Below are 13246 nucleotides of genomic sequence, written 5' to 3'. Positions count from 1 at the left end.
CGGGGAGAGGGGACGGGGGTCGAGGTTATCGCGGCTGCAGACGCCGCGGATCACTTGCCCACCGACTCGAATATGATGCGGTTCTGCTCGGCGCGCTCCCGCTGGCTCTGCGTCCGCGCCAGCTCCAGCAGGGTCCGCAGCAGGTGGAAAGTGAGATCAATGGACAGCGGAGGGTCGTCCCGCCTGGGCCGCTCCCCCGCGGTCCGGGATCCCCACCGGCCCGGCCCCGCGCGGCGCGGGAAGCGTTCGGCCAGCAGCAAGAGCAGCGCGCGGGCGCCGCCGTCCTGGTTCCGCGCCCCGGGACTCCAGCGCAGACTTGGGTCCCGGACCGCGGCCGCCGCCGCCTCCCGGCTCCATTGGCTGCTCCCCGGGCGCAGCTGTGCCAGGAGCAGCAGCGCCATCAGCAGCGCCGCGCGTCCCCTCTGCTTCATGGTGCCGCCGGCCCTGGACAGACAGGGGGAGCGCGGGGTGAGGTGCGACCCGGGCAGTCGCAAGTGGCGCCACTCCCCTTCCCACGCGCATCCAGCCCCGCGGCCGGCCCCTGCGGCTGCCGCCTGGTGCCCACAGCCTTCCTTCCAGTCCCAGCCGCTGCCCCAGCCCGGTGCCACCCTGTCCTCCCTCTCTCCCTTGAGGTGAGTCGTGGTGGGTGAGCTGAGCGCCGTCCTGGTGCTTAAGGAGTCAGGCTGGATGCTCCGAGCCACTCACAGGTTGCGGGAGAGTGTCCACACGCTGCAGGACGGGGCTCCAGTCTCCGGCCGTCGGGCAGGCTGAGGGCGCCTTGAGGAACACGGGGTCTGTCCCGGGACCGCCGCCAGCCTTATATAGCCCCAAGACAGCTCCGACTGACGTCAGCGACGGACATGTACTGATTGTAGAAGCAGTGACGGCCGCAGCTTGGAGTCCGGCCGCTTGCTTTCGAGACCCAGAGGGGCGCACCTCACAACCCTCCACTCTGGGTCCTGCTGCCAGTGCTGCAAGCGCCCCTGCCTTCAGGGCGGGAGAAGCTGCTGGGGCATTACCATTGCTCTGGGAGCCAGGAGAGTCCTTTACCTGCGTATGACAGCCAGTAGGGACTAGGGCCAGCCCCCTTATCAGACCAGTCAGGTGGCCAATGTTCTATGGCACACAGAAGGGAGGCTGGACCTCAGGGCTGTCAGTGGTGATCACTCTGCTCTTGGCCTCTAGAAGGGGCCAGAGGCATTGGGAGAAGGTTGTGCTGCTCAGGCCTAGTCCCTAGTCCTTAGTATCAGTTCTGCAAACTAAGGCAATCCGGAGCACAGCTGGCTCCCAGCTCCCACTCTGCTACCATCCCAGAGGCAGCAAGGCAGTGAGGCAGCCCACCTGCCAGGATTCTTGAGCTTATTCCAGCCCCATGGTCTAAATTCTAGGGTGGTCTGGCTGAGGCACCATTTATTTTAAAAAGAGCCTCTGGCCTCTGGGGGCTTTCAGACCACAAAAGGCAGGTCCATCTGCTTCTGAGTTTGCTGCAAAGTAGTGTTTTTACCAAGTTAGTTTTTCTTCTGGGAATCACAGCAGTAGTATTACTGTACCTTTGACCTCCAGTTAAGATCACTTGATAGGAAGTAAGGGAACCTTAGTCTCTTCATGCTGCTATACCAAAAATACTATCAACTCCGTATTTTATAAACATCATTTATTTCTCACAGTTCTAGAAGCTGGGAGGTCCAAGCCCATGGCACTGGTAGATGTGGTATTCACTAACTTTTCCTTCTTGGTGTGTCCTCACATGGTGAGAGGGGTGAGGGATCTGTCTGGGGCTGCTTTAAAAGGGCACGAATCCCTCATGACCTAATCACCTCTCAGAGGCCCCACTGCCTAATGCCATCACCCTGGGCATTAGGTTTGCAACAGATGAATTCTGGAGGGCATACAAACATTCATCTGTAACATGTGTGTTCAAGTTTCCACTCTGCCACTGGTTGGTGGTGTGGACTTGCCATCTCACTTCTGTGGACCTCAGCATGCTCATCCGTGGGAGAACATTGGGATTGGTTGTCTCTAGACTTCTTTCTAGCTCTAGAAGTTCTAACTGCCCCCATAGATTTCTGCAAGTTTCAAACTATGTATTTAATAACAGATTTCCGGAGGCACCATATAAAGTGTTTAGGGCCCCAGAAGAGCCAGAGCTCCAGGTGGGCTGGGAAGGTTATAGAGAGCAGAGGTGTCTGTGAAGTGTGGGGACAAGTGGCATTGCTGGGATACAGGTACAAACTACAGCTAACAAGACTGTACACAATTACAGAGTGCCTACTGTGTGGTGGGCATAAGACCATTATAAAGGTTGAAATGATTTCAAAAGGAGTCAGGTGCTAAGCCTGTTAAGTTCTGAGTGGCAACGGGACCCCAGGAAAGCCGATGTGGCCACTTGGAGGAGGCCATCTGGCCGCACTGGGGGTCATGCTGCAGCATGGCAGGCGCCGACACTGGAGTGAGGCCGGCCTAGAGCCGGTGTGCCTTCCATGACAGGTAGGAGTTCCAGATGACAGCAACACACTGGACGACAGCCAGCCTGCGGAACAGAGGTGGCATTGTCAGGACGAAAGAGGAGGAAGAGCAAGCAAAGGGGCAGAGCTGGGAAAGGAGGGCTGGTTTCTGAGCACGTACACACTGAGGTCTCCTTCCATCAGCTCCGAGGGACAGAGGGACGTGTGGCTCGGGCCAGAGGACAAGCAGGTCGGGGTCAGGTATCATCCCAGAGCTCTGTGTCCTGGACCAGAGCCTACAAGTGGAACACCCTCATGTCGCTGAGCATGGCTCTTATTCGGTCCTGACCAGGCTCCTGCTGCATACACATCTCTGTCCACCTTTGAACTGGCTGAGATTTTTATCTTCCAAAAATGTGCTGCCCGCCATATCCCTCTCTTGATTGTAAATTTTCCTCTCTCTACATTCAGAGAGTGTTGCAAGGACTCTGGTGGATCTGGTCTACAAGTCTTCCTTTAAGCTATGCTATTTACATAATATTGACTCTGTCCCCTCTGAAAAGTGTCCCTGCTCCCAATGTCCCCTCACTCCCAACAATTTTAACTACTCCTCTTGAGTTGCACTGTATTTTTACTGTGGCTTCAGCAACTGCCTTTATTATTAAGGTCAAATAGTAGTCTGCAGTGGACCCACCAGCCCAGGTTCCTACTTGGCTCTTGGGTATACCTTCCTGTCTAAGCTAGGCACCCCCACCCCAGACTGTCCCTGCAGGTATGCCACCAAAGGTGAGGGCTGGGCAGGATGGAGACAGGGAGATGGAAGGTCAGTGGGCAGGTCCTGGGACAGGTTCCGTATCCGTAAAGGAGAAGTAGTTCTGAATAAAATGCTTGAGAGTCTGAGGAGCTCTGACCGGAGCAGTGTTCTGGGAGGGTCTAAACTGATTCAAGGTTGACAGAAGAATCATGCTGTGTTCAGTTGTTGTGATGTGCATCGCTCAGAGGGTCAGGTAAGGATCTGTCTTACCTGTAATGAAGGGGAACCAGGTAGAAGTTGGCTAACTGCACAGCAGGCCAGAGCTACAAGAGAAGGAGGGTAAAGGTTGGGGGGCTGCCTCCACCACCCGACCCCCAGACTCCCTGCCTGGTCCTACTCCACCTTCTGCAGACAAGAACAAAGTGGACCACTGGGTGAGTGCTTCCCTGGTGTGATGCCCACATGGGATGAGAGAGTCATCCTGTCTGAGGGATTTCTACATCAGGAGGGCCCCGTCCCCGAGCACTTCTGGACCCAAGAAAGCAGGAGAACGGGCAGCTGCGGTGTCAGCACTTACATAGTAGTTGGTGAGGAGGGCATCAGGATAGTCCTGAGGAGACAGAGAGGAAAAGCTGACACGTGCACTTACTGCCACGCAGCCCCTACCTCCTGCCTGCAGAGCGCGCCCAGCACAGACCAGTTCAAAGACCACACTCCCACCACAGCCCCTTAGCTCCTCTTCTCCAGAGCCTGGGACTCTGCCTGCATGTCCCCCTGCTCACCCCCACCAAGCCTGCCTTGTTCCCCTGGGCCTCCCAGGCTGCCAGACAGAGACCGCTCCCCCCCCGCCCCCACTCACCCGCCGGAGCTTGGCCCAGTTGTCCTGGGCTGACAGGCCATTGAGCACTCCTACTAGTGGGAGGAAACAGCCTAGAAAACATGGGGCAAAGCCCCCCTAGGGAGAGAAATTAAAGCTCTGTGAGCACCCAAACCCCCGCCCTCCCCTAGCACAGTTCCCGCTTCCCGAGTCCCTCTCCCTTCTGCTCACCTGGTCCAACAGCATCTTCTTTAGTGCATCAGCCTTGGCGGTGCCAGGGATGAGCCGGTCCAAAACCTGGTACCAGCCTCCTACTACAGGGCCCTAGAGGAAACCCCAGGGAGGACAGACAGCATGTGGTAAGCTCAGGGAGCACATCACAAAGCTCCTCTCTCAAGGTTAGAAGCCAAATCCAAGTGGAACCAGACACTCAAGGCTGGCTTAGATGTGAAAGAGGCCAAGAGAAACTAAAGAATGACATGGAACTAAGACCACCGTCCAGTCCTCCAGCAGCCTGGCTGTGGGTGGAACTTACCACAAAGCCACAGCCCAGGAAGGCCATGGTCAGGGTCCGGCCAGTCTGGTGTCCCCGCAGACCTCGCTTCTCCACCAGCTGCTGTGAGATAATGTCACCCAGGCCCATCAGGGACCCTGTGCAGGGTACACGGGTGTTGTCAGGACACCTCCTGGAGATGGGCTGCCATTCCAGGTAGGGAATAAGTCCCTGAATGAGGCTCTGACACTCTGAGCCTAAGAGATGGTGGGGCAAATGACTGGTCCTTTACTGCTGCTTCAAAGTTCTCCTCTCCCAAGGATGGTGACGCCTCCCCTGTGTCCTGCCAGAAACTGGGATGAACAGCCTTGATCAGACCAGGGCCCACAGACTCTGTACGGAGTAATAAAGGGAAGTCACAGTCAGAGCCTCCAGATGAAGGAGAATCTAAGGTGCTTGGAGCTGAGCACCACGGACTATCAAAATTGGAAAGGCCTTCCAGATAATTCCATCCAAACTCATTTTTGAGGTATGAAATAAAGGTCTGGGACCTCACATAACCAGTAAGTGGCAGGCAGGAACGAGGTGGCCTGATTTCTTACACAGTGATTTGTCCAGGACCCATACTGTGAATAGATCATGTGTAGAATGGTAAGGAACCCTGGGGCTTTCCCCCCGCTCCACAACTAGACACTGGCAAGTGTCCTTCACCTCTTGGGGTCTCTCTTTGTGGAGGACAGCAAGAATAATTCTCTTTCTAAAACTTGAGTGCTTACATGGTCCCAGGCAGGAATATCACTGAACTGGTAAGAGTCCCCACATGGAGGAGTCCTGGGCACCTCCTAGCAGATATCAGGTAAAGCCATACACGCCCCTCCCCGCCCCATTCACAACCTCAGACTGAGTGGACAATAGATTTATAGCCATTTCTCCTCCAGGCCCATGTACCTGCTTCCCCTTCCGTCACTCACACAGACACCCCGCTCCAAGCAATCCTAGTCAGACACCCACACCCAGAAACCGAGATAGAAACTGTCATTGTTTACAGAGCCCCCCATCAGTCATAGTGGCGTGATGGTTTCCAGCAAACACACACACGCACACGCACACAGGGCCACTTGGGAATGACCATATGATCTCCAGCTCGCCTGTCCATCTCGCTGAGTAATGAGAGGCCCCCTCCAGCCCCATACCCACCACTGTCCCTGTGCCCTCAATTAGCACCAAGCAAACACATCCTTTAACCCTAGTCCTTAGTACAGAGCTGGCTTTGACGTCCATGCTGGCTGCATACTCACTGCGCTTCCCCTGCACCCTCCACAAAGCCCTGCCCCTGAGCAGTCTCATCAGAGGCAGTGAAGGAAGGCCAAGGGCTGGGGCTGTGACCCCCGCCCCACCCCCCAGGTGAGCTAGGCTGCTGGCCTCAGCTGCTGGCACTCCTGGCCACACAGCAGCTCTGGGACCCCCGGCGCACCCATCATGGCAGGCCTACCTCTCCTCATCTTGAAACTCTCAAAGTGCTGGAGGCTCTTCCTAGAACATGCTAGCCACGACCTCCCCGAGGGCAGGAGAGAATCCTAGACATATTTGTTCTCTTATTCCCCACCATGTCTAACCAAGTGCTTGGCAGGTCCTCAGAAAACCAACCAAAGAAAACTGTCAAAGGTACTGCCCCCAACAGGCCCAATCTGGGAAAGGCAGCAGTGCTTCCTTGAGTAGCCCACCGGGCCACGTGTCAGGCTCAAGGTGGAAGGACCCCTGGAATTGAAGGCTTGCTCCCTGCTCCCTGCAGTTAGCACTTAGTCCCTACCCCTTGCTTTACCTCCCCCAGGGGGGGCTCGTTGCTGTGGCCATGCATGGAGGGAAGGGTGCCCGGAGAAGGCCCGGGGAGGGTGGAACAGAAGGCAGACACTTCTTAAATGAAGAGACTTAATGGTTTGACGTTCTGCTTTGGCAAGATGTTTACAGTTTACAAATGGCCCTCATGCATTGAAAGTTCTGGGAGGTAGGGCCACACCTCCATTTAATGTCTTTAAGAGATGAGGTTATTTGGTAAGGATCAGAGTTGGGGCTGAACCCAGGCCTTCTCTCGAGGAACAGGAGGCTAGGGAATCACAGAGGGGCCGAGGCTTGAGCTCAGGGGTCAGTGGCAGCTAGGCAGCCATTGCGGCTTCTACTCGCAAGAGCTTCCTGCCCGAACAAGGCCCCGAAGGCCGCATGTCAGAGACACTTCTTGGACTAATGCACTTCCTGTCTTTTACTCCCCAGGAGGTGACCCTCTCTGTTCCTTGTCACCGTGTGGGGAGGGCAGGCAGCAATATTCCTGGGTCACAGTAGTCGCAGAGAGGGAGGTGTGGGTTTTCACTCTTTGTGGCTGGCCAACGGTCACCCAACAAGCAAAAGCAGAGCAGGAATGAAAAGCATAGTCCGGGAAGCCAGCAGCCTCTGAGAAAGATGGATTCCAGGAGCCCAGACCGTGCTCATTGAGCCCAAGGGACTACTGAGTGGAAGGGCAGCAGTGAGGGAGTGGGCGCACAGCTCTGTAGCCCCTGCCAGCCCTGTCCATTTCAGACACAATGGTGCCCAGTGGCTCCTCCTCTGCTCGCAGATCATCAGGACCCTGGGCCTGCAGCAACTCCAGGGTGGCCTAAGGCTTTGGTCTGAACTCAGAGCAAGGCCTGTCTCTCTGGCCCAAGTGAGTCTGAGCAAGAAGAGCTGACACTGAGATTCCTCATTCTACCTTCCCCAGTGGCAAAGCCCAAACAGGCCCCAGTCAGATTCTGGGAGTCCTCCTGGACATAATCGGTTGGTCCAGATCTTTCAGTGCTCTGGCTCCCCATTCCTCAGACTTGTTTCCAGGGGGTTGGAATGAGAGGCTTGCAGAGACATAATGCTTGAGCCCTGATGGGGCAGGACAAGGGGCTGCCACGCAGTGATGCCCAATGCCAGGCTGGGCATGCAGCCCAGTAGGCAGACGCTGGCGCAGGTGTGACATCATGCTCTTGGGTAGGTGCCAGTTTTCATGCCATCACTTGCCACCGGATTCGGTGGAGTGAGGGGGTTGGGGGAGTCTAACTCTGAGCACCCATCTATCTGGGACCACCCCCTGCCCACCAGTGGGAAAGCCCCAACTTCCACACCATCTTCCTAGTTCCCTGCTTCCTCTATTTTGTTCTTCTCCTGGCTTTTGCAATATGGGGTCTTCCATACAAGAAAATAAAATGCTCATGGAAGAGAAGGTTGGGGGGCAGGAGATGTGTCCTTGAGTACAGTAGGCCTGGGGTGGCAGGTAGAGCTATTGGCAGGGGGGCAGCGGTGCTGCTGACTCACTCTTCCCCAGAAGCCTCCACATTAAATAGCTGCCTGGGCTGGGGGCCATCTCTGATAGACCCCAGGACAACTGAAGCCTAGCAGAGAAAGGGGGGAGTGCATCCTCTGGGATGGGTCTGAATGCTCTCCCCATTCCTAGCCCGAAGCTGTCCTACTGCTAGAAGATGAGACAAAATGGAGGGTCTGCAGCTTGTCAGATATGTAAGCCCAGACCAACAGGGGCTATGCTCTACCTTCTGAGGCCCCAAGTCTCAAGTACAGGGCAGGGCATTGAAAGCGCACTATATTCTAAGGCCATTTCTACCACTGGGGAAGGGGGATCAGTGAGGGGATCAGTGTGGGTCACCGCACCCTCTGCCACTCCTGCTCTATGGGATCAGGATCAGGATCGAGGGGGCTGGACTGGATGCTCCACTGCCTGCTGAGCTTTCACATCCTGGCGGAATTCAGACTCCAGGGAAACCAGTGTCTTGCAGAAGCTCAGCTGCCCCATAGCAGGACAAGAGTGGCCAAAAATGGGTGGAGCTGGGCCCAGGGCCCACTGGAGACTGGAAGGGGCCTCCTTTTCCCAGGCTGCTCTGCTCCTGAATTTAACTTGGCTAACACTAAGTGTATCAGATACTTCTTCTGAACCATTTCAGACCTCGATTAACTTATCCCTTACTCCAGCCACTACTGCTACTCAACCTGACTGATCCTGCCTCAGGCCTGGGTCATAGCTGGGGATGAACCATCCATGCTTAACCCCAGGGATGGCGCCCAGGAAACCCAGCAGCACACAGATGTTGACAGCCCATGTGGCAAACCTTTCACCAATGTGAAATGAGAGCTGGTATGTAACTGTTTCTTTTCTCCAGAAAACACTGTTTTTCCCTTTGGTCTGAAAAAGCGTTTCAAAGAGCTTCTCAGTTTCAGGGGATGGAGCAGCCATGTGCCCTAAGCAATATGCTATTTGATCTTCCTTCTCCCTGCTCTCCCCTGCCCCCCCACAGGATTACTTCCTGCTCCCTTACAAAGTACCTGTGCCAGCCTCAGGCTCTGTTGCTTGGAGAGCCAAGGCTGAGATAGTCACCCATATTTGAATTTAAGGCAAATGGAACAAACTCAGACGAAATACCACTAGACAAAGAACGGTGCAGGGGCGCCTGGGTGGCTCAGTTGGTTAAGCACCCAACTCTTGGTTTCAGCTCAGGTCATGATCTCAGGGTCGTGAGATCAAGCCCTGCTTCGGACTCTGTGAGGAGTGTGGAGTCTGTTTGAGAGTCTCTCTTCTCCCTCGGCCCCTCCTGCTTCTGCTCTCTTTCTCTCGCTCTAAAAAATAAATAAATAAATCTAAAAAAAAAAAAAAAAAAAGAACAGCTTGTCGTGCATGGATTGCCAACACTCATGAAAATGCCAAGCTCAGGAGTCTTTATGTCTATTAAGCATTTTTTATTTATTTTTTATTTCTAAAGCCTTTTCACAGAGAGAACCCTTACGGTGGCTCTGTGAGGTCAGCTAAGTAGACTCAACTCCTGAACGAGGAAACTGAGGCTCCAAGGGGTTTACTGACTGACTTGCCTCAGTTCATGCAGCTTCCGAAGACTACAGCTCTAAAATTAAAACCCTGCTCTTCCAACTCCAAGTCTGAAATCTCTCTTATGTCTTCCAGTATAAGGAGCTATCCCAGGGGGCCTTAGGAAGCTCTGTGCTGAAAACAGCTTGGTGAGCCAAACCTACCTCCTTCTTTTATTTGTAGTTTGATCCAATATACTAACAGCAGGGAAGAAGTCTGGGAAAAGTGCTACCTAGAAAGTGCTTCAGGGCGACATGGAGATGATGAGGTAATGCAGGCTCCATCATGGACAGACCAGCACCCCAGTTTGGCCACGTCTGCATGGGGACCTCTCTGAAATCCAGCTCCTCCTCTTGTACCTTTCTGAGGTAGGGAAACACAAGGACTCTCCCTCCCCCTCTATTCTTGATGGCCACGAGGGGGGAACCTTCCTTCCGGCAGTTAAGGGCCCTGAGGGAGTCAGGCTGGCAAAGGGCCCAGCGTGTCAGTCCCCATCACAGCCACACAGTCCAGCATGAGTCACTACCCACGCAACCAGGTGAGTCATGCAGGCTGACGGACACTCTGAGGACAGGACGGGGTGGTTAGGCACGGAGGTTGGAGAAGGGCCCGGGGGGGGGGGGCAAAATCGTCTGCCCCTTGGCCAGTGACCCAGTGAAGTTTCTAGTGTTGATGTGGGGTTGTTCCAGTAACAGGCCTGCTATTCTTCCCTGGATTCCATAGCCTGCCACTCCTCTCAATGGTCTTCCTCTCAGAAGCCCAGTCCTCCCTAGAATCCTCTCCTCTTCTTCTAAACATAGGCCAGATCCCATCTTAACCTGATCATTCTTGCACTGCCCCCAGTCACACACCTTCTAGTTCTCCCCCCTATTAAACATACTTATCTCTATGCCATCCCCTCGCTTCTCAGCTAATGTGCAAAATAAAGATGGTAACGAATGCAGGTAAGTCACTAGGCTACCTTTGTGAGACTGCTATCCAATCACTGGATTTGGAGTAAACATAAATCACTGATTAGTATATTGTTTGGGGATGCATACATAGGTAGTAAAACTATAAAGAAAGCAAAAGAGGAATATAAACAAAAAACCAGGAAAGGAGTTATTTCTTGGCTTGTTAGAGACAGGTGCTCAAGGGGTCTCAAGCTGGGTACTGATATAAGAGTAATCAGTTTTAATACTGTTTAAACTGTACATACATGTCCCAACTATTTTGTATCTTAAGATATATTTCACGATTAAAAAAATGAAGAAAAATAAAGTGGGGTAAAAAATCCTAATCCCAGCACTTAAGATGTGTAATCTAACGTGGACTCAAGTAATCCTAGCTCACAGATCTTGGTGGGGACTCTAGGAGATAAAATGTTGAAAGCATTTTGCACACTGTAAGATGTTAGAGAAGCATCTGCTATTGTTAGTTTTCTTTTTTAAAAAACGACTTTATTTATTTATTTGGGAGAGAGAGACAGAGATCATGGCTGCGATAGCACAAGCAGGGTGGAGAGGGAGCAGCAGACTCCCCGTTGAGCAGGGAGCCTGACTCAGGGCTCTATCCTGGGACTCCAGGACCATGACCCCAGCAGAAGGCAGAGGCTTAACTGACTCAGCCATCCAGACACCCCTCTATTGTTAGTTTTCTAAGTTAAGTTCTCCTAGGGCAATGCCTTTCACCTGAAGGGAGAAAAGTCCTTCGCTTTTTGGGGGCTTTCAGATCCTACTTTACAGCTAGGTATATCCTTTCCTTGAGGATAGCCTTGGGGACCCGCCCTTCAAAAGACTGGGGACAGCCTTAGATGAGATACAGCCAACACTTCAAGGGGGCTCAAGAGAAGCAAAAAATGAGGGAGGTGTGGTGAGGTGAGCTTCTGCCTCCCCAATCAGCCTGCCTGCTCCCACTCAGATCTATTCACTCACCAGCTGTCAGGACCTGTACTTTCCATGGGTGAACAGTCAGGGCTCGCTGGTATGCCCGCCAGAGTGCCATGATTCCTGTCAAGCCAAGAGGAGAGGGGGGTCACCCCCACTGCCCATCCCCACAATTAAAGAGCGCTTGGCTTTCCCTTGGGCCCACTCCCTCTCCCCGTCCCACTTCCATGTCCTAGAGGTGCAGTGGGCTCAGGAGGGATGCTTCCTGTGACAGGGGTCGCCTGAGACAGTCAGGTAACAGAAGCGGGCTGTAGGAGGCTGCGGAATCTCGGTGGCAGTCCTCCCCCTCCCCCCCATCTCTCAGCCTTAACGCAGAGCCACCTAGGGGCCTCCTTCCCTACCGAGACCCTCCTGAGGAGAGGTTTGCTCCGGCTTTCACCCAGAGCCCGGTAGGTCCCCAAATTCACCTAGTTGGAACCAGCTCGTATGCTTCCTGAGCCCAACTCCACACCGGAAACAGGGCCTCTCATTCCCTGAACCTGGACCAAGTCACACGCGCCTTGGGTGCTCCAGGCACCGGACGGTTCGAGCCCGGGAAGGAGACTCGCCCGGCACTCACCTGCGCTGGCGTCCAGCCCCTCCCACGTGACCAGGCCGGGGCAGGACTTCCGCCGCAAGGCCCGCCCCTTCCGGCCGGCTGACCGCTGAGCTTTCTCCGCCCGCAGCCGGGGCTGGAGTGGGAGTGGACTGAGCGTATTACGCGGGGAGAGCCGCTCAGCGGTGCGTCTGTGAGCGCGCGGGTCTCGGTGGGGCCCCGCCTGCCGTTCTGCCCACCTGGGGCCGACCGCTGCCTCCTCCTGCCCTTCCTCTCCCCGAAGCCCGGGCTTCTCAACCTGGTAGACGCTCCCTGCTCCCTCCCCCGGAACTGGCCAAGGTGCTGACGCCCTTCGTGGTCTCGGGAATCCCTCTGGAAACTATAAGCCTAGTTAACTGCGGGTTTTCTTTCCAGTGACGTTGGGTTCTTCACTAGTCTTGATTGCGAACTCCTGAATGGGTGAAACTGGGTCTTCTTCGTACCTGTCATCCTCTAAGTGCCTGGTTCAGTCTTTGTCCACAGTAGCCTTTAAAAGTGCCACGTAAAGCGAACTCCTCCGTGGAAAGCATGCGATTCCAGAACCTCAGAAGGTCCTGGTACTGGTTTTGTTAAGTAGCGGTCTCCGCAGCCTTGGTCACCACTAGACTTGAACTTACGGTTCTTCATCTGTTGGACTGTTTTTCAAACCGGGCTCCTCCTCAGTATTAGACGTTTATAAGATGTTCTGGGCATGTCACTCACTACAGGTTCTTCTTTACCTCAGCTTTTAAAATGTTTCTAGAAAGAGCCACTTTTTAAAAAAGGGGTCCACAACTAAGTATTTAGAAATCACTAGATTAGGTGATTTCTTAACCCCTTTCCAGCCCTAACATTCTGAAATTTTGTGAATATAGTGCAACATCCTTTTGAGGGTGGTGGAAACGACAAGATCCCTGGCAGAGTTGTCAGGCTGGCAGCCTTTGCTTAACTTACCCTGGGAACCCACACTTCAGGAAGCAGCTACACCTGTCTTTCAGGTTCTCTACCTGGCTAGTGCTAGCGCCCATTTACTCAATTCCTATGTGATCACCACAGGGAGAATCCTGTTACAGGTACTGGAGAAACACAATGAGGAAGCAAAGTAATACGATGTCACAGACCTCTAACCAAAGGCTCCTATATGCAAAACACTGTGCCAGGAGTGAATTTACACTAGTAAATGTAATAGGAGACCAAATGTGGTAGGTTGGAAAGCTGTTCTCTGCAGTCAGTCTACGTTCAAATCCCAGCAACCACTGCTTAGTAAAGGGACCTTATTCAGACCACTCAAACTCAGAATATTACCTTTACAAGTAAAATGCGGCAATATCTACTTCATAATTAACACGTGCAAAATACCTGAAATCGATCCAGT

At 53.8% G+C, this 13246-nt stretch overlaps 2 protein-coding genes across 3 annotated transcripts; both read right to left on the bottom strand.

Annotated features, from left to right (window-relative positions):
- Positions 1-50: 50 nt before the first annotated feature.
- On the bottom strand, positions 51-1486 carry UCN (urocortin). The gene has a single exon (XM_041756488.1). The coding sequence runs from the start codon at positions 429-431 to the stop codon at positions 51-53; it is 381 nt and encodes a 126-aa protein (XP_041612422.1). The 5' UTR covers positions 432-1486.
- A 153-nt stretch (positions 1487-1639) lies between these two features.
- On the bottom strand, positions 1640-11939 carry MPV17 (mitochondrial inner membrane protein MPV17). Of its 2 annotated transcripts, none has more exons than XM_041756486.1 (8): positions 11878-11939; positions 11307-11381; positions 4551-4666; positions 4247-4339; positions 4058-4153; positions 3776-3808; positions 3469-3521; positions 1640-2530 (listed from the first exon to the last, which is right to left on the bottom strand). In XM_041756486.1, the coding sequence occupies exons 2-8, from the start codon at positions 11374-11376 to the stop codon at positions 2461-2463; spliced, it is 531 nt and encodes a 176-aa protein (XP_041612420.1). In that variant the 5' UTR covers positions 11377-11381; positions 11878-11939; the 3' UTR covers positions 1640-2460. The 2 variants fall into 2 exon arrangements, with proteins under 2 accessions (XP_041612420.1, XP_041612421.1); XM_041756487.1 differs by lacking the exon at positions 11878-11939 and adding an exon at positions 11726-11863.
- Between the last annotated feature and the right edge of the window lie 1307 nt (positions 11940-13246).

Source organism: Vulpes lagopus, chromosome 5 (genome assembly GCF_018345385.1).
Source record: "Vulpes lagopus strain Blue_001 chromosome 5, ASM1834538v1, whole genome shotgun sequence".
Taxonomy (NCBI): domain Eukaryota; kingdom Metazoa; phylum Chordata; class Mammalia; order Carnivora; family Canidae; genus Vulpes; species Vulpes lagopus.
Note: the sequence above shows the minus strand (reverse complement) of the source record. Positions and strands in the feature narration are given on the sequence as shown.